The following is a 25906-nucleotide window of genomic DNA, read 5'->3' as shown; positions in this document are numbered from 1 at the left end:
AATTTTGGAAGCCTCTTGCATAAATGGATTGTACAAAGCGTTTTGGCAGATGTTACACTACGGTGGGCATCTGGTATGATGTGCATGTAGTTTTAGGTTAGAGGAAAATCTAAGAAGCCATTCCCTGCGTCAATCGAATTCCCGAGAAGGCAAATGTACAACAATTTTTAGCCCTCAAGTGTATTAATAAGTCAATTTATGATTATTTTAATAAACTTTTGACTAAAGTTTTGCCCTACCTAAGTCCTAAAAAACGATATCCTCCCCTATAAAAGGAGCAAGAGCCCAGCGTTTTGCCATCACATCAGCTAGCGCCAAATTTGCTCCAATGTTTTGCAGCAATCAGCCCCAACGTTTTCTACAGATCAGCCCTTGGCGTTCTTGATACCATCATGAGCCACCTTCGAGCGGGATCAGCCTTAGCAACCAGCGTTTTCAGTTTTCTGCCACAGATTGCTTGGATCTGCTAACGCTACTTTCCCTGCTGCAGCCCGGACCTTCAACAGCCCATTGAGCCTCTTCTTGGCCTGTGCTCCTATTGCTGTCCATTATCGGCTCCATCGTCATCTGTGTTTTCAGCCCTACTTTACGCGTCAAATCTACGTTTTTGCAGCCAGTTTTCAGTCCCTTCATTCCTCTAGCATCGGAACGTAAATCAGTCCTAGATCTACCCCTTGGTGGCCATCAGCAACCCGTCATCGAGACGGATCGAAAGACGCATCAAATCAGCCCCCGAGGTGCTTCATTTTGAAGAGTTACCGCAACGACATTACTCATTCGAATCAATAGAGTCTGCATTGAGGTAGAGTCGACATAGAGGTATTGCATATGTATACATTCCATTTATGCAATCAAAAGCAAATACCACATCAGCAATGGTGTGGGGGGGGGGACCCTTGAGAGGGTTGGTTGAAACCCCATCAAGTGTCATTCTCCTCTTTTCTCTCTTTCTGTTACAGGCTTGGACCCTCTAAGTGAGAAATTATTACCAACACACGAATAGAAACTTCCAAAAACAATAAACTTTAAGAGAGAGAGAGGGAGTCGACACAGCACGGTGGAGTTCCGCGCGCAGAAGCATTGGCCCCAAAGACTGGCGCCCCTTACGGATTTCTTTATTATTGCTCACTGCAAAGTACAACTCCCGAGGATCCTCTACTCCCAGACTCTACGTCCAGATGCTCTGTAGAGTGAGGCCCCAAGGGTCCTTATAAAAAGTACAAGGGATGCCCAAAAGCATCACGTTCAAAAGCATCCTGACCCAAAAGCTAGCGCTAGGGACTACCAACGTGTTTTGTGGAAATCCGTACAAGTGTCACACCAACAGCGCAAATCGCGGAGGTCCATACGGTCTACCACGTCAGCAACACAATTCCGAGTTTCGTACAACTGTCACGTCATCAACCCTTCCACGCTTCATTTAGATTTATGTCCTTGGGTCTCATTGGACAGGACCCCATAAGTTGGTACAACTTGTAAAAATTGGTGTCCTTCCATTTTTGGCCTCTCAGATTGATTTTGCAAGTTGATACAACTTCTTCTGCATCTTTCAAAAGGGCTCCGACCCCTCTTTGTCTGGAGTCCGTCCTTTAGCTCATGCCACGTGATCATCGTGACATACCCCCCTCTTGAAAGAAATGTAATTGCCCTCGATTACGCCTGCAAAACCAACATAGTCTAGAAACCAGTTCAGTATACACTGACTCTAAGTACCGACGCACTAGACAACACATTTTTAGTACTTGCACATAGACGAGTCCCTGAAAATTCACATGACATTCACATCACTATTCCCCTCAAGATCTTAGATGAGAATGTGATCATCATAAAGTATTTAGCAATCACATCCAGGTCTCACCGATATGTCGTGATTGACTAAATCTTGTTACTATTGTATCTTTTTATTTCACATTTCAATCAAACAAACCATGCCCATGACTATCCTCACAAGACATTACATCCACATAGCATGCAAATCACAAAATCAAACACTTACTTTTCACACAAACACTTGTGATTCTGTAACAGACTTGGACACTCCAAGTCAAGAATCAACCGCGACAGCACCAAATAACCACTTCAAAACAATCCACAGATCACAATAGATTTGCACTGGCCCGGCGGAGTTCCGTGCCTAGAGATATTGGCCCCAAAGACTGGCGCCCCTTTCGGTATTTCTTTTTGTATTAATCAATCATCAAAGTACAAGAGAGCGGTTAGGGTTTCACTTTCAGACTCTGCGTCCAGATGCTCCCAGAAGTGAGACCCTCACCACTTATTTAAAGGTTACAAGGGATGCCCAAAAGCAGAGCCCCAAAAGCTTTTAAAATCAAAAGCAGTAGTCCTCTCTCTCTCTCTCTTTAGAGAGTCTTTTCTTTTTTTATATAAAAAAAAGCAAAATTTGCGTCGCTCATCATTTAATTTTTTTTTTCCAGCCTCCACGATTTTCGGAAATTAGGGTTTCTAGCAGAAATTAGGGTTTGCAAGAATTTTAGGGTTTTTGGCAGAAATTAGGGTTTCTGTTGTCCGCCACGTCATCACTTTGTGACATAACCCCCTCTTGAAAACATTGTAATTGACCGCGATTACGCCTGCAAAACCGACAAAAGCCATAAACCGTCTTAGTAGACACTGACTGTTAGTATCTACGTACTAGGAACACACATCTAGCACATGTACGAAATTGACAGTCACATCACACGACATCACAGGACATCACCAGACATCACAAGACATCACATGACATTCAACATTCATTCGGATCTTCGACCATGATTTATCGTCAATGTAGCTAGCAATCACATCTAGGTCCAATCGGGACCTCATCGATGTCCGATTGACTAACCCCTATTGCAACCATGTCTATTCGAGATCAATCAGACCAAAATGCTGCAATCATTTCGTCTATCAGTTCGTGCACTCACAAGAAGTCAAGAACAAATCAGTATCATAATCAGGAATTCCATTTCATAAAGTCATCTAGCAGAATACTGTCAGCTCCCAATATCCCTGAAGCTCAAAGAGACATCAGTGACTTTAGTATCAAAATCGAGGCATCTGTTGACAAAGGAGTGGAGTAACTCCCCTCTTGTGCATCCCACTGCACCAGATCTTCGGCCAAGCTGAGTTTCTGGGTTCCGTTTGGAGTAGACTATGCTAAACCAAAACATCGAGGTAAAGTTTCACAATCCGAGGAGTATCTGCTAGGTCCTTCTCCTCCATCCACTTCGCATCAAATGCAAGAAAAGTTCTTGAACTAAACCAAGAACCGCCTTCGGACTGTACCTTTCTTCGTATCATTATGTGCCAAAATCTGTTCAGGAACAAGGATCTCCTCGTTTTCTTCCACTGTGGGTTGCTCATCAAGCTCCCCATCATCAGGCACATCACCCTTAAGAGGGTTCACGAGACTCACATGCAATGCATTGTGAATCCTCCAAGTATCTGGCAGTTTCAATCGGAAGGAGACATCATTCATCTTTTCAGTAATCTGGAAAGGTCCGTAGTATCGCATACTAAGCTTTGGAAAAAGCCTCTCCTTTCCCTTTTTCTTTCTTAGGCGTGCCTTCTCAAAAGTAAGAGCACCCAATCATCCTCCTTCAGTTTCAAGTCGCGACGATGGCGATCCGCTACCTTTTTCTGTCATTCTTGAGACTTCTGCAAAGTCTCGCGAACCTTGGCAAAAGCCGTATCCAAATCCTTGCGAATATTCATCCGCTTCCAATATCTAATCTTTCGTGCTCAGGAAGGATGGAACCTTCGCAACACTTTCAACAATCTCACATGGCGTCTTCCCCGTCGAAGAGTGTATCGTGTTACTGTAGGCAAATTCCACCAAAGATAGGTTCTTTTCCCATTGAGTCTTCTGATCCGAGATACAAGACTTCAACAAATCTAAAATCACTGAATTGGCAATCTCAAATTGCCCGTCAGTCTGCAAGTGGAACGATGACGAGAACTGCAACCACGTGCCAATGTTCTCCCAAATTGCCTTCCAAAACAAACTCATAAATCTGGGGTCTCTGTCGGAGACAATCGTCTCAGGCGTGCCATGTAATCGGAAAATCATCATGATCATTCTGTGTTCTCGGGAGATCAAAAATGAAATCCATTTCAATATTTTCCCAGGGGTGGGTGGGTATGGGTAAAGGCTGTAACAATCCCTGTGCCTTATGCCTGTCAAACTTGACCTTTTGGCATACCAAGCAACTGTGCACAAACTCTTCCACATCCTTTTTGAGTCTCGGCCCAAAGAATTATCTCTCTACCCCCTTCATGGTGGTAGCAATGCCACGGTGACCCGTAAAAGGTGGACAGTGGCATTCAGTCATAACCTTTTCCCTCAATGGCTGTGTAACGCACAACATAGTGTTTTTCATCAAGTAGCCTTCCCGAAGGGAGTATCCAGCTACTGTCTCCCCATCCCGTATCCGTGTGAAAATATCTGCAAAATCTGTATCTGTGGCATACTGATCGACCATATCCTCGAAGCTCCTATGATGTATCGCGGAAACAGCCAGAACCAACGGTTTCCGAGACAAAGCATCTGCCACCACATTCTTTTGTCCCTGCACATGGTTAATCTGGAAGTGAAACTGTGACAAGATGCTCGCCCACCGCATCTGCTTTTCTGAAAGCTGCTTCTGTGACAAGAAGTAGCGCAAACTCTGATGGTCTGTAAAGACAGTAAAATCCGCTCCGAGTAGGTAATGCCGCCACTGAGTAAGAGCATGGATAACCGCCAGAAGCTCTTTCTCATAGATCTGTGCTGTCATCTCCGGCCTAGAGAACAAATGGCTCTCGTAAGCTATGACATGGCCTTCTGGCATCAAGACCGCACCCAGACTACGACCACAAGCATCACAATATACTTCAAATGACTTCTGTAAGTCCGGCAAAGTCAAAATGTAAGTCCGGCAAAGTCAAAATAGGTCCCGTAGTCAATTTCTCTTTCAATGTCCGAAAGGCAGTCACCTCTGTGGGTCCCCACGAAAAAGGTACTCCTTTCTGTGTCAAGGTATGCAAAGGGGAAGCAACCTCTGCAAACTTTCTATGAACCGCCTGTACAGTCCCAAGAAGCTTCTAACTTCATGGACATTCCTCAAATCGGGCCAATCACGGATAGTCTCTATCTTGGCCGGGTCCATTTGCACTCCTGCTGTTGCTGACACAATGTGTCCCAAAAAAGTGTATCTCTGGTAGGAAAAATTCACTTTTCTTTGCATTAATCACTAACGTGTGATCTCGTAATGCCTGAAAGACTTGAAGCAGATGATCTCTGTGTTCTGCCTCATTCTTGGAGAAAACAATGATGTCGTCAAAGAAAGTGCCAACAAATAGCCTGTACTCTCGAAAAATCGCGTCCATCATCCGGTTAAATGTCGCAGGAGCATTGGTTAAGCCAAAAGGCTTACCAAAAACTCAAATAACCCAAAAGTCGTCCGAAAAACAGTCTTGTAGACATCTCCAGGCGCTATCCTGATCTGATGATATCCACTCTTCAAGTCAATCCTGTTAAAGCACAAGGATCCCTGTAACTTGTCGAGTATATCATCGATCCTGGGAATCGGAAATCTGTTCTTGATGGTGATTTCGTTGAGAGTGCTATAATCGATGCACATTCTCCAAGATCCGTCTTTCTTCAAAACCAACAACATTGGAGAGCAATACTGTGAAGTACTAGGCTGGACAAGACCCTTTTCCAAGAGATCTTTCACTAGGTTCATAATCTCTTCATTCTGTGCTCGGCTCACACGGTAGGGTGGCCGGTTCGGTGAGGTGCTTCCAGGTATCAGATCAATGATCTTCAGGTCCTCTGAAAAGCAATCGGCATGAGTGTGGAGAAAAATCTTGGCGTTCTTTAGATCAGGTCAAAACATATTCAACCTTTATCCATCGTTCAATTCTCTTCCAAAAGAATGAGTAAGAAACTGAAGTTCATCAAGTACAATCTCTAAGCCCTTCATTTATCAAAGTCGCTTTCTCGGCCCGGTAGTCAACCGCGGCATAGTTCTTGTGGTACCAAGGGATCCTGAGTAGAACGTCACTCGCGTGCCCTGAACACCCTTGTCATTGCAAACGAAGTTTGCCAATGCTCGGTGTAACGGCAGCATCCCATCCGGGTGCCAGTCGAACTACCTTCGCTTGTGGCATTAGTCTGTCGGGCGTAATTCCAAATCGAGCCGCCAATTCCAAGTGAAAAGAAGTTGGCCTTGGCTCCTTCAAAAGAGCTTCCTGATCCTTCACTTTGCCCCAAAAACGAATAAAGTTTGTACTTTCATTCATTTGATTCGGTGCAAGTCCCACGCCATGTGGTACCAGTTCTGCTTTTCTATCTGCCTTTTCTGCCACGTTCCTCAGCTGCTCTCTAACTCTCAGACCTGTGGTCATCTTTATCATTCTGTTCTTTTTGTGCCTTTTTAGGGCACTTCGCGGAGATATGTCCATGTTCCCCGCATCCAAAGCACTTCCCCTCTCCGATGAAGCGAGCTCTCTCCTCAGGAGTAAGCTTGGGTCGTGCATCATTTTTCTCTTGGTTGCTCTTTTTTCTTTCTACTTTCATTCCCAGAAGTCTGTTCGGTTTGTTGTGTCATGGCCTCATCTGTGGGGTAGGTCAGATTGCCAGATTGAATGGCAAAGCCCCGCTTCGCATGACTCGTCAACTCCTGAATAGAAGCTGACTTCTATTCCAAGCAGTGATCTCGGATCTCTGTAGGTAGACCCAAGGTAAACCGCTCAATCTGTTCTCTGAACAAGATCTTCTTGAATGAAGAGGCGGGTAGAAAAGAGCTCCAGAATCTTTCACAATAAGCATTGATTGTATCTTTCTTGGTCATCCGAAGATGGTTCCAAGCAGCTCGTATATCTCGTTCATACTCTTGCGTCAACCAAGAAGAAATAAAAAGCCTCTTAAATTTCAGCCATGTAACTGGCGCAGTCTTGTTTAAAAGAAGCGTGGAACACCAAGTACGAGCATTCCCCTTAAAGTAAGAGGCAGCTCTCCGAATCTTGGAGTGCTCTGAATAGCGTCCTCCCGCGAAAGCGATGTCAAACTGCTGTATAAAAGACAGCCTTGGAAGCATCTAAGTATCCTGAAAAAGTATCAAACTTGATCGAGTGGCCACCTTCCTTAAACTCTCGGACTTTCTTGCTTTCATCTTTGAGAAAGTCATACTGGTTGGCTTTGTAAAAATTCTTATTGTTCGCATAAAAGTTTCCATGATCAGAATCTGAGCTGTCTGTAGACAAGTCCTCAGTAGAACTGTCAGTCTCTGGGCGAGATGTAGCCTTCTTCTTGCCCTTTCCGAAGCTTTGTTTCTTGCTTCGCTTTTTACCTTTTCTGTTTTCTTCGCTCGAATCTGAAGAGCTAGAAGAACTGTCAGAAGAAGAAGAAGAAGAAGAAGAAGAACTGGGTACTCCTTCAAATCGAACACGCTTCTTCTGTTTCTTTGCCTTGTTAAATGTCGACTGACGACCCAAATATTCCGGGAAGTCTGTGCTTTTCTTCTACTTTTTGCCGTGCTGTTTGGCTTTCTTTTACGCGTCAAAAAGCTGAGCAATCCGTGCATCAACCACGTTCTCCAGTTTCTTCTCCGTATATTTTCTTGGAGGCAGAAGGTTTCTTGAGAGCGGGTTTCGGGAGTGGTGTTGTGGTTCTCTGCCACTCCATCTGTACCTCTTCCAAAGAGGTCTGGTTCATATATTTTGCCATCTTTGGGTCCTTGGCAAAATTGAGCATCATCTTTGTTGCATCGCCGATGAACTGACGACATCTCTTTTTGCTACGCCTAAGTAGGCCGAGGCGGGCCATACTCTCTGCCTGAATCTTCGTTGTGATCCCAGCCCGCATCTCCAGATGCAGAGGGAGTCGACTGATCATTGCCTGAAGCCATAGGTGCCGCGGAAAAAAAAATTCGGGGATCGGATTTCCCGTAGAAGAGAAATCGGCCGTGCTCTGATACCACTGTAACAGGCTTGGACACTCCAAGTCAAGAATCAACCGCGACATGACCAAATAACCACTTCAAAACAATTTACAGATCACAATAGATTTGCACTGGCCCGACGGAGTTCCGTGCCTAGAGATATTGGCCCCAAAGATTGGCGCCCCTTTCGGTATTTCTTTTTGTATTAATCAATCATCAAAGTACAAGAGAGCGGTTAGGGTTTCACTCTCAGACTCTGCCTCCAGATGCTCCCAGAAGTGAGACCCTCACCACTTATTTAAAGGTTACAAGGGATGCCCAAAAGCAGAGCCCCAAAAGCTTTTAAAATCAAAAGCAATAGTCCTCTCTCTCTCTTTAGAGAGTCTTTTCTTTTTTTATATAAAAAAAAGCAAAATTCGCGTCGCTCATCATTTCAATATATATATATATATTTTTTGCCTCCGTGATTTTCGGAAATTAGGGTTTCTGGCAGAAATTAGGGTTTTTGCTATCCGCCACGTCATCACTTTGTGACAGATTCAATCATTCAATCTAGCCATCTCATTCCGTCCAGAACTCTTGATACACCTAGATCACTGTGCAGCCATCTCATCCATCCGAAACTCTTGATGCATTCACACCAATATCCAGTCATCTCATCCAGATAGACATCTTGATGTACTGGAATCTCATTCAGTTGACATTCACTTAGGTATTACATCTAGATCTCACCAATCTGTAACAAATGTCTATATGCACTAGGTCACATTCATTCTTCATTCACTTAGCCATCACATCCGGATCTTACTTAGCTCTAACAGATGTTTAGATGCACTAAGTTCTAATCATTTGTTAGAGAAAATGTTGCAAACATTTTATCTTTCTCTACATGTGTCTTAACAATACACTGATGAAAGAGCACATATTTACACTTCAATCAAGGAAAATTCCAATTCAGTGTACACAATTCATAAAGTCATTCCGCAAAATATTGCCAGACCGTCAGTACCCGAAAATCTCAAAGAGAAATTAGTGACTTTATTCAATCTAGGCAATCCGTGATAAAGCAGTGGAGTCGCTCCCCTCTTGTGCAGTCCGCACCACACTGGATTCAACCTACTGATTCATCGGTAACTTTGGCCATAGACACTCCTAATAGCCCAAAAGATTCAAGGTACAGCTCTCTCAAAAAAGAATTTGCGAGGTTCACTTCCTCCATCCACTTTGCATCGAGGGCCAAAAAGTATCCGATGAACCTAGCTTACCTTTCTATTCTTTTCTCGTGCCATGTAACCTGTAGGTATCCTTGTTGGCCTCCCTGTCCTTGGCATCCAATCTGGGACACATCGTCTCAGCAGCAGGAGTGCAGATGGACCCTGCCAAGATAGAGACTATCCGTGATTGGCCCGATTTGAAGAATGTTCATGAAGTTAGAAGCTTCTTGGACTTATGTTCTTACTACCAACGGTTCATTAGAAAGTTTGCAGAGGTTGTTATCCCTTTGCATATTGTGACACAGAAAGGAGTCCCTTTCTCGTGGGGACCCACAGTGGTAACTACTTTTCAGACATTGAAAGAGAAATTGACTACAGGACCAGTTTTGACTTTGCCGGATTTGCAGAAGTCATTCGAAGTATATGTGATACTTTTGGTCGTAGTGTGGGTGCGGTCTTAATGCAAGAAGACCATGTCATTGCCTAAGAGTGCCAATTGTTCTCAAGGCCAGAATTGACAGCACAGATATATGAGAAAGAGCTTTTGGTGGTTATCCATGCTCGTACGCAGTGGCGATATTACCTATTTGAGCCGATTTTATGGTTTTCACAGATCACCAGAGTTTATGCTACTTCTTGTCACAAAAGCAGCTATCGGAATAGTAGATGCGGTGGGCGAACATCTTGTCACAGTTTCACTTCTAGTTTGTCCATGTGCAGGGACAAAAGAACTTGGTGGCATATGCTTTGTCCCGGAAGGCGTTAGGTCTGACTATTTCCGCAATACACCATAGAAGCTTTGAGGATTTGGTCGATCAGTATGTCACAGATCCAGATTTTGCAGCTATATTCGGTCGAATACAGAATGGGGATGTTGTAGCGGGATATTCTATTCGGGATGACTACTTGATGAAGAAAACGATGTTGTGCATTACACAGCCGTTCAAGGAAAAGGTTTTAACCGAATGCGACTGTCCACCATTTATGGGTCAACGCGACATTGCTACCACTCTGAAAGGTGTGGAGAGATACTTCTCTTGGCCGAGACTCAAGAAGGACGTGGACGATTTTATACGCATTTGCTTGGTATGCCAGAAGGTCAAGTTTGATAGGCATAAAGCACAGGGATTGTTACAGCCTTTACCCATATCCACCCGCCCCTGGGAAAGTATTGCAATGGATTCATTTTTTATATCCGAAGACACAGAGTGGGCACGATGGTATCTGGACTGTTATTGACAGATTTAGCAAGCAAGCTCATTTCATTCCAGCGAAGAAAACAGTCAAGCCGGATGACTTAGCGAGACTGTTCATTGCCCAGATCTTCAGATTACATGGCATGTCTGAGGCAATTGTCTCTTACAGAGATTCCCAATTCACAAGTTTGTTTTGGAAGGCTATTTGGGAGAACATTGGCACACTGTTGCAGTTCTTGTCAGCTTTCCACCCGCAGACAGATGGGCAATCAGAGATTGCAAATTCAATCGTACTGGGCTTATTGAAGTCTTACTTCTCGGATCAGAAGACTCAATGGGCATGTCGGAGGCAATTGTCTCTCATAGAGATCCTCAATTCACAAGTTTGTTTTGGAAGGCTATTTGGGAGAACATTGGCACATTGTTGCAGTTCTTGTCATCTTTCCACCCGCAGAAAGATGGGCAATCAGAGATTGCAAATTCAGTCGTACTGGGCTTATTGAAGTCTTACTTCTCGGATCAGAAGACTCAATACTATGCATGATGGAGCTGATGGTTATATTGTCTTGTGGGTGACTACCATGGGTCTGTACCTTGCACTTTCCTTTTAAGGGTGAATCTGGGCCTATCTTGGATTCATCCAGGTATATTTTTTAGTCGTATAGCGGACATGCAGGCTTCACATTGTGAAGTTTTCGTCCGAGTTACGACCAGTTGATATTGTGCTAATTCTTTCAATCTTTTGCGATGCGTATGCCCTATCAACTACCTCATTTTTGTGCTAATTTTTTCGATTTAATGCTTCTTTTAGTGCTAGGCTTCATTATGGCTGAGTTTTCCCTTGATCTCCGGAGTCATGATAGAAACTCAGTACGATGAACTTTGTGTTGATGTATGCTCATGTGTGTGTGTGTGTGTGTGTGGTGTTGTGTTTGGCAGCATATGTTAGTACCTAGTTCTACACCCACTATTGGGCACTGACGACGTTAGTGGGGATGTCGTGGTATTGAGTCAATACTATGCATGATGGAGCTGATGGTTATATTGTCTTGTGGGTGACTACCATGGGTCTGTACCTTGCACTTTCCTTTTAAGGGTAAATCTGGGCCTATCCTGGATTCATCTAGGTATATTTTTTAGTCGTATAGCGGACATACAGACTTCACATTGTGAAGTTTTCGTCCGAGTTACGACCAGTTGTTATTGTGCTAATTCTTTTAATCTTTTGGGGTGCGTATGCCCTATCAACTACCTCATTTTTGTGCTAATTTTTTCGATTTAATGCTCTTTTAGTGCTAGGCTTCATTATGGCTGAGTTTGCCCTTGATCTCCGGAGTCATGACAGAAACTCAGTACGCTGAACTTTGTGTTGATGTATGCTTATGTGTGTGTGTGTGTGTGGTGTGTTGTGTTTGGGAGCATATGTTAGTACCTAGTTCTACACCCACTATTGGGCGCTGACGACGTTAGTGGGGATGTCGTGGTATTTAGTCAATACTATGCATGATGGAGCTGATGGTTATATTGTCTTGTGGGTGACTACCATGGGTCTGTACCTTGCACTTTCCTTTTAAGGGTGAATCTGGGCCTATCCTGGATTCATCTAGGTATATATAAAGTATTTGCCCTTGGTGGAATTTGCCTACAATAAAACGATTTACTCTTCGACGGGGAAGGCGCCATTTGAGATTATTGAAGGTGCTACGAAAGTTCCTCCCTTCCTAAGCACGAAAGATAAGATTTTTGAAGAGGACGAGTACCCACGGGACTTGGACACGGCTTTTGCCAAGGTTCGGGAGGCTTTGCAGAAATCTCAAGAAAGACACTAAAAGGCAGCAGATCGACATCATCGCGATTTGAAATCAAAGGAGAACGATTGGGTGCTGTTACGTGTTGAGAAGGCATGCCTGAGAAAGAAAAAGGGAAAGGAGCGTCTTTCCAAAGCTTAGCACGAGATACTATGGACCTTTCCAGATTTCCGAAAGATAAATTATGTCTCCTTTAGATTGAAGTTACCCGATACTTGGAGGATTCACAATGCCTTTCATGTGAGTCTCTTGAAGCCTCTTAAAGGTGATGTGTCCAATGATGGGGAGCCAGATGAGCAACCCGAAGTGGAGGAAATCAAGAGATACTCGTTCCAGAACAGATACTGGTACATAAAGATAGGAAGATCAAAGGTAAAGTGATAAGGCGGTTCTTGGTTAAATTCAAGAACTATCCCGCATTGGATGCAAAGTGGATGGAGGGACCTTGCAGATACTCTTCAAAATTTGTGAACCTTTACCTCCAAGCATTCGATTTAGCATAGTCTATTCCGATAGAAGCTCGAACTCAGCTTGGGCGGAATTTGGTGCACTGGGTATGCACAAGAGGGGAGTCGCTCCACTCCTTTGTCAACAGATTGACGCGATTTTTGATACTAAGGTCACTGATGTTTCTTTTGAGTTTCAGGGATATTGTGAGGTGACAGTATTATGTTGTAATGACTTTAAGAACTACTTGTTTAAGTGTAGGAACTGATAGACGAAATGATTGCAGCATTTCGGTCTGATAAATCTCTATAGAAATGATTGTAATATGGATTAGTCAATCGAGCATTTGAGAGGTCCTGACTGGATCTAGATGCGATTGCTAAATATGTTGCCGATTAATCATGGCGTGAGATTGGAATAATTGTTGAATGTTATCTGTCCTGTGATGTGATTGTCGATTGGTACATGTGCTAGATGTATGTTCCTAGTGCATCGGTACTAATAGTCAGTGTCTACTAAGACAATTTATGACCTTTGTCTGTTTTGCAGGTGTAATCGAGGGCGATTACAATGCTTTCAAGAGGGGGGTATGTCACAAATTGGTGACGTGTCACGGTCGTGGAAACTATGGGCAGCAAATACACATGCACCCTAGCTGGCCGGAAAAACTGGCCCGGAAAATCCGCACATAGTACTTCCTGTGGGGGTTCTTTGGACCTAGGCTCGAGAGCCAAGATCGGTTCTTCGTGATTGATCGAATCTTCCTGTGGGGGTTCTATGGACCTCGACTCGAGAGCCAAGATCGGTTCTTTGTGATTGATCGAATCTGCAATGAGGTTAGCTTTACTAAAACAAGTATCAACTAAATCATGATCCCTGTGAACAATCACATCTTTTTCCTGCAAATCATCATGATTACCCATGATCCCTGTGAACAATCACATCTTTTTCCTGCAAATCATCATGCTTGTGAATAATCACATCTTGATCATGCAATTCATCATGCTTATCATTATCATTCAAATCATCATGCTTATCATAATCATGCAAATCATGTGTGTCATGCTTGGGAGAAGAAGAGAAGGAGAGAGTGTCCTTTTCCCGAATCTCTTGCATCTGTGCCTGCACTTGAGAAAAGAGTCGCAACATCTCTTTCATGTGTCGGTCGTTCATCGCTTTTCTTGCTTTGTTATCGCGATCAAATTCTGCTTTGCTTTCTGCTTGTCTTTCTTCGCGCTCACGATCCAATTCGGCTTGCCTTACTTTGGCTTCCGAGCGTGCTTGCTCGCGCTCACGTGCTATGGCTGCCATTCTTTCTTGGTACTTACGCTCTATGGCTGCTATTCTTTCTTCGCTTTCTAGCTTCCTGTCCATCATCATCTTGTCGAAAGCCTCCATAGGAGTTAGTGCAATCCTTGTCGTAGATGGGGAAGGGGGAGGGTCGAAAAAACCTCCTGGTGGGGAAAATTCTTCTTCGCCACTGCCATGCGCATCACCTTCATGCGAAGTATCCATTCCGCTTCGGGTAATAACCATACACTGAAGTCTTGGGTTCTTAAGTTCACGAGGAACTTGAGTTCTTGTGGGTCTTGGGTTCTTGAGTTCTTGAGGTTCTTGAGAGTCTTGAGGGTCTTGAGGTTCTTCTTTAGCTTGCAATCTGTGTTAGAGAAGGATCTTCTCTTCACGCGAGTTCTACTCTTTTCCGTGGGCATACCCCTTGGCCGCCTTGCGCTCACACCAAGGTTGCTTTTTCTCACCTCACGCCGATTGGCCGGCCGCTAAGTGCACGATCCGCTCAATGCGTGAAAAGAGAAACAAGGGGAGGCTGGACAAGCCCTTCTTTCTTGGGTTTCCTGTCACTCTTCAACAACACGATTAGGAATCGACACTCCCAAGTGAACTTGGGTTACGTGCGACCCCAACCAGCAAAAAAATTTTCTGTGGTTCTTTCCTTAAGTGATACAGAACACTGCCAAAGCTCTGAGTGTTGGGGGTAAAGGCCCCCTGTGGCCCTCTTTCTTGTATAGTGTACACATACTTATACTTAAAACTCACTTATAAGTGAGTACACACATTTTTTATTAAGTGTCCGGCCACTTTGGCCGGACAACTTATAAGTGTACTTAAATAAAACAAAGAACCCTCAAAATGTAGAATCGTCGGTTTCTTACGCTTGAGCTCTCTCTCTCTCTCTCTCTCTCTCTTTCGATTTGCTGCGCATCCTACTTCTTGCAGTGTGTGCCCATCTCCTCCTGCTCTCACACACTCCCTGCGCTCAACAAACTGGTCTCAGAGCAAGGTTACGTGCCTTGGGTGAATCTCTCGCGTGTAGGAAGGAGTTTCTCTCTCCTGCGTAGATTTTCTCTCTCTAGAAACAGCAGCGCAGCAGCTTTCTCTCTCTTCTCCAAGTACGGTACGTCGACTACCGTTGCTTACACGCTGAAAACAGGGAATTACAGGTCCAAAACAGGTGTTTTGGGGCTGTTTTTGGCTAAAAACAGGCCATTTTCTGCATATTCAGGTGTAAAAACAACAAAAACAAGTTTACAGTTGTCACAGGGCACTTTGGGAACCCAATTTCACGTTTGGAATTGGGATTTTCTACCACTTTGCTGAAATTTGTCAAATTTCAGCAATTATTCGCGACAAAACTTGGGGCTTTTGCTAATTTCAGCGAAAACTACCAAGTTTACTCCTTACAGGTGCAGGTGGCAAAGCTACAGTGGAGAATTGAGCAGTGAGAATTTGGGGTTTTTGCTGAATTTTGAAAAATTCGGGAAAATTTCACTTATGTACTTACATTTGTGGTCAATTTGAGCAGAGAGATTGAGGCTTGTGGAGCCTACAGGTGTTTATTCGATTATTTGAGCAACTTTCACCTCTTATGTGTATTGCCAAATGTACTTTATGCATTGAAACTGTGGCATGTACAACATTGGGGTCATTGCAAATGCATTTGGTGATGTGTACTTGATGTGAGGTTGTTCTATGCGTTGAGTTTGGCATGCTCAATATGTCATCTTGCTACTTTTGAAGTAAATTACAGCATTATATTTGCTCTTGCAGACACTTTTACAGTGTATATTTGCATTTGCTTTTGCGGTACAGTGATTGTACTTCTTGGCTGAAATTTATCAGTTTTTGTTTTGCCTCATTATGGCTAACACTTCGTCATCCTCGGACTCTAAGAGCCTCTTTGAGATCCATAGGTTTGATGGTACAGGTTTTGATTTGTGGAAGGATCGCATACAGGGCATTCTTTTCTTGAAAGAGTGTGATGATGGATTGTCTGCAAATAAGCCAGAGGGTATGTCAGATGCAGATTGGACTAAGCTTAACATGAAAGCCATTACTTACATCAAGATGGCTGTGATTGATGATATCCTTGTTGACATCAAGGGACTTGACACAGCTATGGCTGTGTGGGATAAGCTTAAAGCAACTTATGAGAATACGACTCCTGTAAATCAGGTCCATCTCATGAGGAAGCTTGTAAGCTTAGAGCTTGATGGGTCCAAATCTGTCTCCGATCACTTGAATGCCTTTGGTGGCATTTTGAGTCAGTTGAGTGATTCAGGTTTGCAGGCTTTTGAGGATGATAAGCTCAAGGCTATCTTTCTACTTATGACATTGCCAGAGTCTTGGGAAGCATTGGTTGTTTCTTTGAGTAACAACTCCAACTTGACCTATGATGGTGTGCGTGGTTCTATCCTCAATGAGGAGATTAGACGCAAGTCAAGTGGGAGTGGCAGTGGATCAGCCTATAATGTGCGTGGACGCAATGAAAAAAGGCAAAATGTTGCAAATAAGCAAAGAAATCGCAGCAAAAGCAAGGAAAAACAGCAAGACATCACTTGCTATCAATGCGGAAGAAAGGGGCATAAAAAGCCCGATTGCAGGTATTTTAAGAAAGAGCAGGAGCGCAAGAAGCAAATGAATGCAAAAGGCAAGAAAAATGACAAAAGAGGGCAGCTCTATCCCTAAGGATAGTGAGCCTGAAAAGGCAAATGTGATCTCTAGTGTTGTCATTAAAGAGATTGATGAAAATGAAGACACTAGTGATCTTTATGTTGCATCTTTAGATCCACACTTCATGACTGTTGAGGATATACATATCACTAAGCATGATGTGATAGATGCTTTGCTTTCTACTCATGATGGCCTGTCACAATCTTGGATTGTTGACAGTGGTGCCTCTTTTCATGTAACTCCCTCTTTGGAGTGTTTTGCCTCATACACTGCAGGAAACCTTGGAAAAGTGTATTTGGGCAATAACTATGCTTGTGACATTGAGGGAGTTGGCACCATACACTTGGCACTTGATAATGCCCAGGAACTCACTCTTCATGATGTTAGATATGTGCCTGGTATCAAGAAGAGTTTGCTTTCAGTTGGGCAGTTGGATAGCAGAGGCTTCTTCACTACATTTGGTGGTGGCATGTGGAAGATCCAAAAGGGATCTATGCTTGTGACTAGAGGCAGTAAGAAGGGTACTTTATACTATCTGCATTGCAAGGCATTACTTGGTCGTTTTGTTGCAATTGCAGAAGTGCAATCACACATGGAGCTTTGGCATAAGCGTCTTGGACATATGAGTCATAAGGGGCTGCAGACTCTTTCCTCCCTTGGTAGGATTGATGTAAAAAGCTCTAAACTTGATTTTTGTGATGATTGTGTACTTGGGAAGCATGTAAAAGCTTCTTACCCTCATGGAGCCTCTAAAAAGGCTAGTATTTTGGATCTTGTACATTTTGATGTATGCACAATGTCAATAAAAACTCATGGTGGTTCTCGTTACTTTGTGTCTTTCATTGATGATTGTTCACGTAAGCTATGGGTTTATTTGCTCAAGGACAAGAGTGAGATTTTAAATGCTTTTAAAAAGTTTTATGCCCTTGTTTGTACTCAAAAGGGTTTGAAACTTAAATGCATACGTACAGATAATGGGGGGGAGTATGTTTCTAAAGATTTTAATGTTTTTTGTGATGAGAATGGGATTAAAAGGGAGCTCACTACCCCTTATAATCCATCTTCAAATGGTGTGGCTGAGCGTATGAATCGCACGTTATGTGAGAAGATTCGGTGCATGCTGTCTACAGCTAATCTCTCGCAATTGTTTTGGGGAGAGGCACATAAAACCGCGGTGCATATATGCAACCAATCTCCACATCGTGCACTTGATGGTGCCATCTCTGAAGAGGTTTGGTCTGGCAAACCGGCTTCATATGACCACTTGAAAGTCTTTGGTTGTGAATGCTATGTACATATGCCTGTTGACTTGAGGACCAAACCCGATATGAAATCCTTGAAAGGCATCTTCTTGGGTTAAGGTAAAATGGGATATAGAGTTTGGATTCCGGGGTCACATAAGGTAATTCGCAGCCCGGATGTGGTATTTAATGAACCTAAGCTGCTGAAAAATGCCACATCCAGTGACTTTGATAAGAAAAAGGTGAAATTTCAGCACGATCAGTCACTTTCACAGCCATTTTCTACTGAAAATTCAGCTCCTTTTGATGCTGGTCATGAGGGTCAGCGTGTTATCATTGAGCCAGATGATAATGGACAGCAAGGGGATGCTGAAATTCAGCATGAGGGTCAAAATCAGCATGCTGAAAATCAATTACAGCAGGGTATAAATGCTGAAAATCAGCCTCTAATTGATGGGGTTAATGTTCCGCATGATGTAGAACCCTTGCCGGTTAATGTAGATCATTGGATGAGGCAGTCTACACGTGTAAGAAGACAACCAGAGAGGTTTGAGCCCTCTTTGGATTGTGTCTTGTTGACGGATGAGGGAGAGCCTCTTACATACAAAGAGGCTCAGTCATGTGAAGATAAGAGTAAGTGGGAGCTTGCTATGAAATCTGAGATGCAATCATTGTATGCAAATAATACATGGGAGCTTGTGCCTTTGCCCAAAGGAAGGAAAGCTATTCCTAACAAGTGGGTTTATAAGGTCAAATGTGTTGATGACAAACCCAAGTACAAAGCACGTCTAGTTGCTAAGGGTTATGCACAGAAGGAAGGCATTGATTTCCAGGAGATTTTTTCACCTGTGGTGAAGATGTCCACTCTCCATGTGGTGTTTGCTTTATGTGCTATCTTGGATTTGGAGCTGGATCAAATGGATGTGATCACTGCTTTCTTACATGGTGACTTGAATGAGGAGCTGTATATGCAGCAGCCTGAGGGTTTTGTCAGTCTAGGGAAAGAGCATTTGGTATGCAAATTGAAACGTAGCTTGTATGGGTTGAAACAATCCCCTAGACAGTGGTACAAGAAGTTTGATACTTTTGTGCTCAACCATGGGTTCAAACGCAGTCATGCAGATCACTGTCTTTACACTAAAAAGGCCGAGGATGGAAGCCTTATTGTGTTGGTCCTTTATGTGGATGATATGCTACTTACAGGAAAGCATAGAGCGACATTAGATGCATTGAAGAAAGAGCTGAATTCAGCCTTTTCTATGAAAGATTTGGGTGCACCTGAAAATATTTTGGGCATGCGCATTAAGCGAGATAGAAAGAAACGATTGTTGTTTCTCTCACAGGACAAGTACATCAAGAAGATACTTGAACGTTTTCATATGGCTGATGCTAAGCCTCTTGGTGTGCCTTTACCGCCACACACAAAGCTTAGCAAGCTTGATTGCCCAAAAGATGATGCTGCCAAACAAGTCATGAAAGGGATTCCTTATGCATCCGCCTGTGGTTCTTTGATGTATGCCATGGTTGCTACACGTCCAGACATTGCTCATGCAGTGGGAGTTGTTAGCCGGTTTATGTCCAACCCTGGCAAACCACATTGGGAGGCAGTGAAATGCATCTTTAGATATTTGAAAGGTACACAGGACATATGTATATGCTATGGTGGGAGTACACTTGCGCTGCGGGGTTATTGTGATTCGGACATGGCAGGTGATCTTGACACTAGGAAATCTACCAGTGGGTATGTCTTCACACTTGTTGGAGGTGCTATTTCTTGGTGTTCAAGGTTGCAAAAGATTGTCGCACTGAGCACTACAGAGGCTGAATATATTTCAGCCACAGAGGCTTCTAAGGAAGCCATATGGCTTGGCAGGTTGGTCAGGGATTTTGGTCTTCGTGCACATGCTCCAGTGCTTGGTTGTGATAGTCAAGAGTGCTGTATGCCTGGCTAAGAATGCCATGTTTCATGCTCGCACCAAACACATAGATGTGCGGTACCACTTTATACTACAAGTCTTGGATGATGGTCTTGTCTCATTGACAAAGATCAAAACACAAGACAACCTTGCAGATGTCCTCACTAAAAGTCTTGCAAAGTCTCAACATAAGCATTGCGTACGCTTAGTGGGAGTTGCTTAAAGGTACCACATTGGGCCTTTAAGTGGGAGGTTGTTGGGGGTAAAGGCTCCCTGTGGCCCTCTTTCTTGTATAGTGTACACATACTTATACTTAAAACTCACTTATAAGTGAGTACACACATTCTTTACTAAGTGTCCGGCCACTTTGGCCGGACAACTTCTAAGTGTACTTAAATAAAACAAAGAACCCTCAAAATGTAGAATCGTGGGTTCTTACGCTTGAGCTCTCTCTCTCTCTCTCTCTCTCTCTCTCTTTTGATCTGCTGCGCATCCTACTTCCTGCAGTGTGTGCCCATCTCCTCCTGCTCTCACACACTCCCTGCGCTCAACACTGAGAACAATGTAAGGTGGAGCGGAAGTGAATGTTGAACTTTGCTCAAGATGAGTGCTCCGAATTGTGCTCAAGGTTCCTTTTACTTACAGAAGGGAGAGCCTTCCTTTCCTTTAGCGAGAGAGTGCAATGGACACAAACAAAGTGGATAAACACTGTGAATGAAGGTGCTGAGACTGAGAGATAGAGAGAGAAGAATACGACACCAGCATGTTGTCAAACCCTCCTTCGAAGGCTCCACTGTCTATGGTGAGAGCGGTCTACTATTGATTACACAAATCTCTACAATGCTTGGACTTGCCGACGATGTCGACGACGACGAGACGGGTTGAAATCTGAAAATGCTAAGGGCTGAAATCTGCAAATCTTTATCTGCTGAATTCAGACTCTATGTCGATCACGATGTCGATGGCGACAATGCGATGACGATTGGCTGAAAACGCAATGCTGAAATCTGCGTTTTCTGGGCTGAAACTGCAAACTGCGCTGGATCTGGCCGTGCGGCCAGGATATGCTGCGGGAAGATGAGATCTACGAGGTCTGGGACTTGTTTTGCTATGTCTAAGTGCTGAGAATTGAAAACGGTGGTGCTTCTTGGGATTCCGTCGCGATGAATGTGCAATACGCAGAAGTGTTATGCTGATGCAAAAACACTAGGGCTGAAAATCGTCTGCTGTGGTGGGAATCTGCTAACGCTAGGGAACCTGCTGTGTTGCTGTCGCCAAGGCTGATTTGTTGTGCAAAAATGCCAAGGCTGGTCTGTGTGATGAAAACGCTAGGTCCTTGCTTCTGATGCAAAAACGCTAGGCCTGCTGGGGGTCCTGTTGAGAGGTGCCTGTTGAACCGAGTTCTTGTTGCCTCTTTTGCCATAAAGTGCTAGCGCTAGTTTGCTTATGTACTTGCTTAATGAATTTGCCCTACCTAGTTTCCAACAAAATTCACTTAAAAATAATAAGTGAAAATTGGTTAGAATAGGGAAAATAGGTCTATGCACTGTCTCCTGATGGGTTCTGATAGAAATCTGATGATCATGCTGTGTGCAACCAGAGGATATGCATCTACTCTTAAGTGTTTGGACATGCACGATCTGCGAACAGATTCACAAAAGTGCCAGATCATTTCCTATTCTAGATTGACTGAACTGAACCGAACCCATGTCATGAAGTAGCTTGTTTACGTACACAGAGTTATATGTGCACGTGACAAGATGATTGCAGTCTCAATCTAAAATCCTTTGGAGTGATTAGCAAAGATGAAGTTAACCCCTTCGAAGAATGCCTTGAGAAGATTTCCTCTTCACCAAATATTTCACAGTTATTGGAAGATTTTGAACGAGAAGTCTTACATCACACGAAGGATTTTGAAGATCAATCTCTTGTTGCAGTCAACTTGATTATGCCAGATTCCTCTAAAAAGTCTTTGAACGATGCAATGACATGGGATTTAGCAGTCAAAGCAAAAAGGATTCGCAAGAAGCAAAGGTTCAAGACAAAGGTTTTATATAACTGAAAGTTGGAAAATTTTCGAAGATAATGCTTTTTCAGAGTTTGGGAGGGAATGTCACGATTGTCTATGTTACAGTATTACATCCACTCCTAGTTGCAGATACGCAAAGTGCCATGCCAAGGAGGATCCCTACGCTTGGATGGTCACGATCTTTTGCTCATGGGACATGCCTCTTCGCCAAAAGCCACACTCCTTTGACGAATGGTCACACCCCTTCGCTCTACGGTTGTGACTCTTCGTCCAATGGTTGCAGCTCTTCGCCGAAAGGATGTGTCTTTACGTCTAAAGTCTCGTCTCTTCACCATGAGACGCGTCTTTTCATTTGTGTCTCTTCGTCTCCTATATAAGGATCCTATTGTACTCAGTTTTGAAGCATTCATTCAATCAATCAAACACACATTCAGTCTCTTGAGTCTCAATTTGATCTTAAGTAGGAAGATTTAGTCTTAAATATAGGATTAGTACCACTAATCCTCACACTGACAATGAGTCATGACATCTGTAATGTGAGCCAAGATTGTATGCGGACGCATGCACCGATCCGTACGGTATCGTACGTCCTACAGTACAGTTCTGTACCGTATGGATCCGTACTGTTAAGCTTTGTTTTTTTAAAAATTTTTAATTTCAAAAACAGCTAGGCTTATCCAATGCTTGCTTTTGCCCTTCTTTTGGGTTATTTGGGCACCTTTCTGGAGAGCTTTCTTTGCAACAGATACAAGAAGTTGCTTGCAGAGCCTTGCACAGGGAGAGTACGGACCATATTGTATGTTATTTGCTTATAAAAAAAGAAAAACAGGACGAACTGAATACGTACCGTACCTTACGTACCTTTCCACGGTGATGTGAGCTTGAGCTTGTGGCCTAGACTTTGGCCTCTTGGAGGAGCCATTGCCCACGTTTAAATTAGGCATGACAATGCACCATGGCTTATGGCCCCAATGGCTAAACCCTCCAAAAAAATGAGGGCCATTGACTTTTTAAAATCATTTTCCCTCTCCCCATTGCCATCCTCGTTCTCGGGACGCGTTCCCTACCGTTGCCTTGCAATGGCTGGCCAGGCTGAGGGACCCATTGGCCCCCGACTGTCCCCTTCCCTCCAGCTCCAGGCTGTAAGAGGCCATTCCCTTTTCCCGTGTTTCTTTACCTGATGTGCTCATGGGTCTTCCTTCTGTTCGTAGTGCACTGTCTTTGCAAGGTTTGTGTGCTGTTTGTACGAGGTTTGTGTGCGATTTGGAACAAGACGTGTTCATGTTTCTAGGATTGGAAGGTGTCTTGTTTGGGGAAAGCGAGCTCTGAACATGGCGTGCCCAAGGTTTTGTGATCAATAGCTTGTTGTGGTCACACAATGAAAGATGGGTTAAAGGCTGCTCTTTCTTACATCTAGCACATTGGCTCCGGCCAGCTGCTCAAAATGACGAAGACAGGTGCGTAGGATGATGTGGCCAGCACTTTCCTGGTCGGAAAGTGGCTGGCTGGCTGGTGTAGCTCAAGGCTTTCCCTTACCAGCAGGTTCATCGACCACTCTACTTTTCTTCTCGTTTACCTCTCTCCTAGCTGGCGGCCTCTGGACCATCGAACCTCCGACCGGCTTTCTTGATGTACTCAACAGTGAACACTAAGCTCATAGCAGCAGGCTGGTTTCCTCCCTCTTTTCTTACTGGATGGCTGGCCGCACCTCCTTTGCTCTCTCTCTCTCTCTCTCTCTCTCTCTCTCTCTCTCTCTCTCTCTCTCTTCTATTCCATTGTGTTATTTCAACATGATATTGTACTCTTTACTTGAGCCATTTTTTTTTCCTACAAGCTGGTGGCTTGTGTGTCATGATTTGAGTCGACACATGCACACTTCCTGCTTCAGAAATTTAATCAATTTGATCAAGGTTTTTTCCATTTCTATTTCGGCTCGTGTTCTGTTTTGGTGTGAAGGTGCACATTATTTGATATGCAACCTCTTGCAGGATGGATCTTCTGTTGCCCATTCAGCCTTGATCGGGGGAGAAGTGGAAGCTTTAAGAAGGCTGAAGAGTTTTGCAGCTGAGCATTTGGGTCAATCATCAACAAGCAATTCCAAAAGTACTGTCTCAGGGGAAAGCTTGTATGGTTCTAACTTTTCCTGCAAAATCTCCCCTTGGTTGGCAATGGGTTGTCTCTCCCCCCGGCGCATGTTCGAAGATTTGCAGAAGAATGTTAAGAGGTATGCTGATACTCAATGCATGTGTTTGGACTAATTTTCATAATGGTGAGTGCGCATCATCAATGAGTTTGTTAGAGCTGCAGATTTTCATATGATTTACGGGTTTTAGTAGTCTGACATTTCAGCTATGTTGAGTTTTGTCTTGTGAACGTGTTGCAGGGTGTCTGCTGCTACAGCATCGAGTTCGTCCGTCTCAAGTGACAATGGGCTGAACTGGCTGGTGTTTGAATTACTTTGGCGAGACTTCTTTAGGTATGGAAGTCATTGGTAAAAAAACTCATCTGTTGAAGTCGTGTTAGGTTCCTACTATCATTTCTTTTTTAGTCTGCAATGTGCCTGTGTGTGTGTGTGTGTGTGTGTGTGTGTGTGTCCACCCATGTTTGGATTTTGTTAATCTTATGTTTGGTTTTTCAGATAGTTTTTTTGATCTCTGCATTGTTTTTGACAATCTCTTTTAGTGTCTACATATATGATGCTTCTTATTCTTATTACTGTCTGTTCGTCTGCATCATGCAATGTGAGTATGGGTGTGTGTGCGCATGCCTGCAAGTAGATTTTAAGAGGTAGATTGATTATTACCTGTTTCAGTCAATGACTTGTTCTGAATCTATCCCAAAGCTAGAGTACAGTTTTCCGCCGATCCTGAGCTGTTTTGGTTGCAGGTTTATCACGAAAAAATATGCAGTGAGCAAACAAACTACAGAGGTTGTAACGGCATCACCTGTGCCCGTGTAAATAGGTACCTGATAGACTGATATGGAGGTCGTTGGGAACGGATGCATGCTCGTCACTCTCTAGCAAATGCTAGTTTTCCTTTTACCTCGTTGAAAGCATTTTCTGCTGTTGCTTTTGTTTTGTAGAAAGTGAATTAACATTAGTATATAGCAAACCCCACGGAAATGTATCCGCAGGAACTTATTGTCAGATTTGATTGTATCCGTGCTAGTACTGGGGCCTTTAAGCGTCACTCAAATGCAGTCTATACTGGACGATTGGTCGGAGCCTGGAATGAACACTATACCGTGCATGTCTTCTTTCCTTCAAAGTTGAATTTGGTCTTTTCCTGGATTCATCTGGGGGTAAGATAGTCATATTAGTGGACTTGCACATCTCACATTGTATGTTTTGGACCAAATTGGGATCAGTAGACCCTGTCTAATGTCTTCTTTCCTTCAAAGATGAATTTGGTATTTTTCTGGATTCATCTGGGGGTAAGATAGTTGTATTAGCGGACTTGCACATCACACATTGTATGTTTTGGACCAGATTGGAATTTGTAGCCGTGTCTATGCTATTCTTTTTTGCAGATGCCCTATGGGTTATAGCAGTTTTGTGCAGACATTGTGATCTTCCTTTAGTATAGCTGAATTGGCCTTCCGTCTTTGGAGCCATGTGAGAAACTCCATAATTAGACCGTGCAATAACATGTACTGGTTTTGTTCCTTTTGAGTGTGCATGGGAGTGGCCGTATATGTGGGGAAATATATTGACACATCATCCTACACCCTCCATGTGCATTGAGCCTGTTAATGGGGATGTTGCAGTTTAATTCTACAGTGCACATTTTGGATCCGGTGGTCAACAATTCATCCTGTGGATGACTACCATACATTTATAACTAGGACTTCCTTTTGTAGATCAGTTTAACCTCTCCACTTTTAATCTAGGTCTCATAATCTTTTCCGGATCTGTCTGAATGGGGAACCGTACTAGCAGATGGGCCCGAGTGTGATTGAAGTATGATTGGGTTTTTCGGACTTCCCCAATGATTAAAAAAACCGTGCATCTATAGCTAGAACTTTTAAAGATGAGAGGAAGAAGGGAAATTGAACAGAGAAAAGAACACTGACAAGGAGATGAAGAAGAAGGTGCAGGAAGTTAAGCTCTCTTTTACCTTTAAATCTAGCTATCATAACCCCTTTCAGACTCGTCTATCT

The 25906-nt window shown here is 43.5% G+C and overlaps 1 protein-coding gene across 1 annotated transcript in view; it reads left to right on the top strand.

Annotated features, from left to right (window-relative positions):
* Positions 1 to 25263, top strand: part of LOC147449778 (blue-light photoreceptor PHR2-like) — a 55102-nt gene extending 29839 nt beyond the window's left edge. The window contains exons 2-4 of the mRNA XM_086522134.1: positions 23734 to 23969; positions 24129 to 24221; positions 24632 to 25263. Of these exons, the coding sequence (XP_086378260.1) occupies positions 23734 to 23969; positions 24129 to 24221; positions 24632 to 24704 (402 nt within the window). The 3' untranslated portion in view covers positions 24705 to 25263. The remainder of the gene's footprint in view (positions 1 to 23733; positions 23970 to 24128; positions 24222 to 24631) is intronic.
* Positions 25264 to 25906: the final 643 nt, after the last annotated feature.

The sequence above is a fragment of the Adiantum capillus-veneris genome, chromosome 10, assembly GCF_014529385.1.
Source record: "Adiantum capillus-veneris isolate H3 chromosome 10, ASM1452938v2, whole genome shotgun sequence".
In the NCBI taxonomy this organism is placed as follows: Eukaryota; Viridiplantae; Streptophyta; class Polypodiopsida; order Polypodiales; family Pteridaceae; genus Adiantum; species Adiantum capillus-veneris.
The sequence above is the reverse complement of the archived record's forward strand: the minus strand, read 5'-3'. Positions and strand labels throughout refer to the sequence as shown.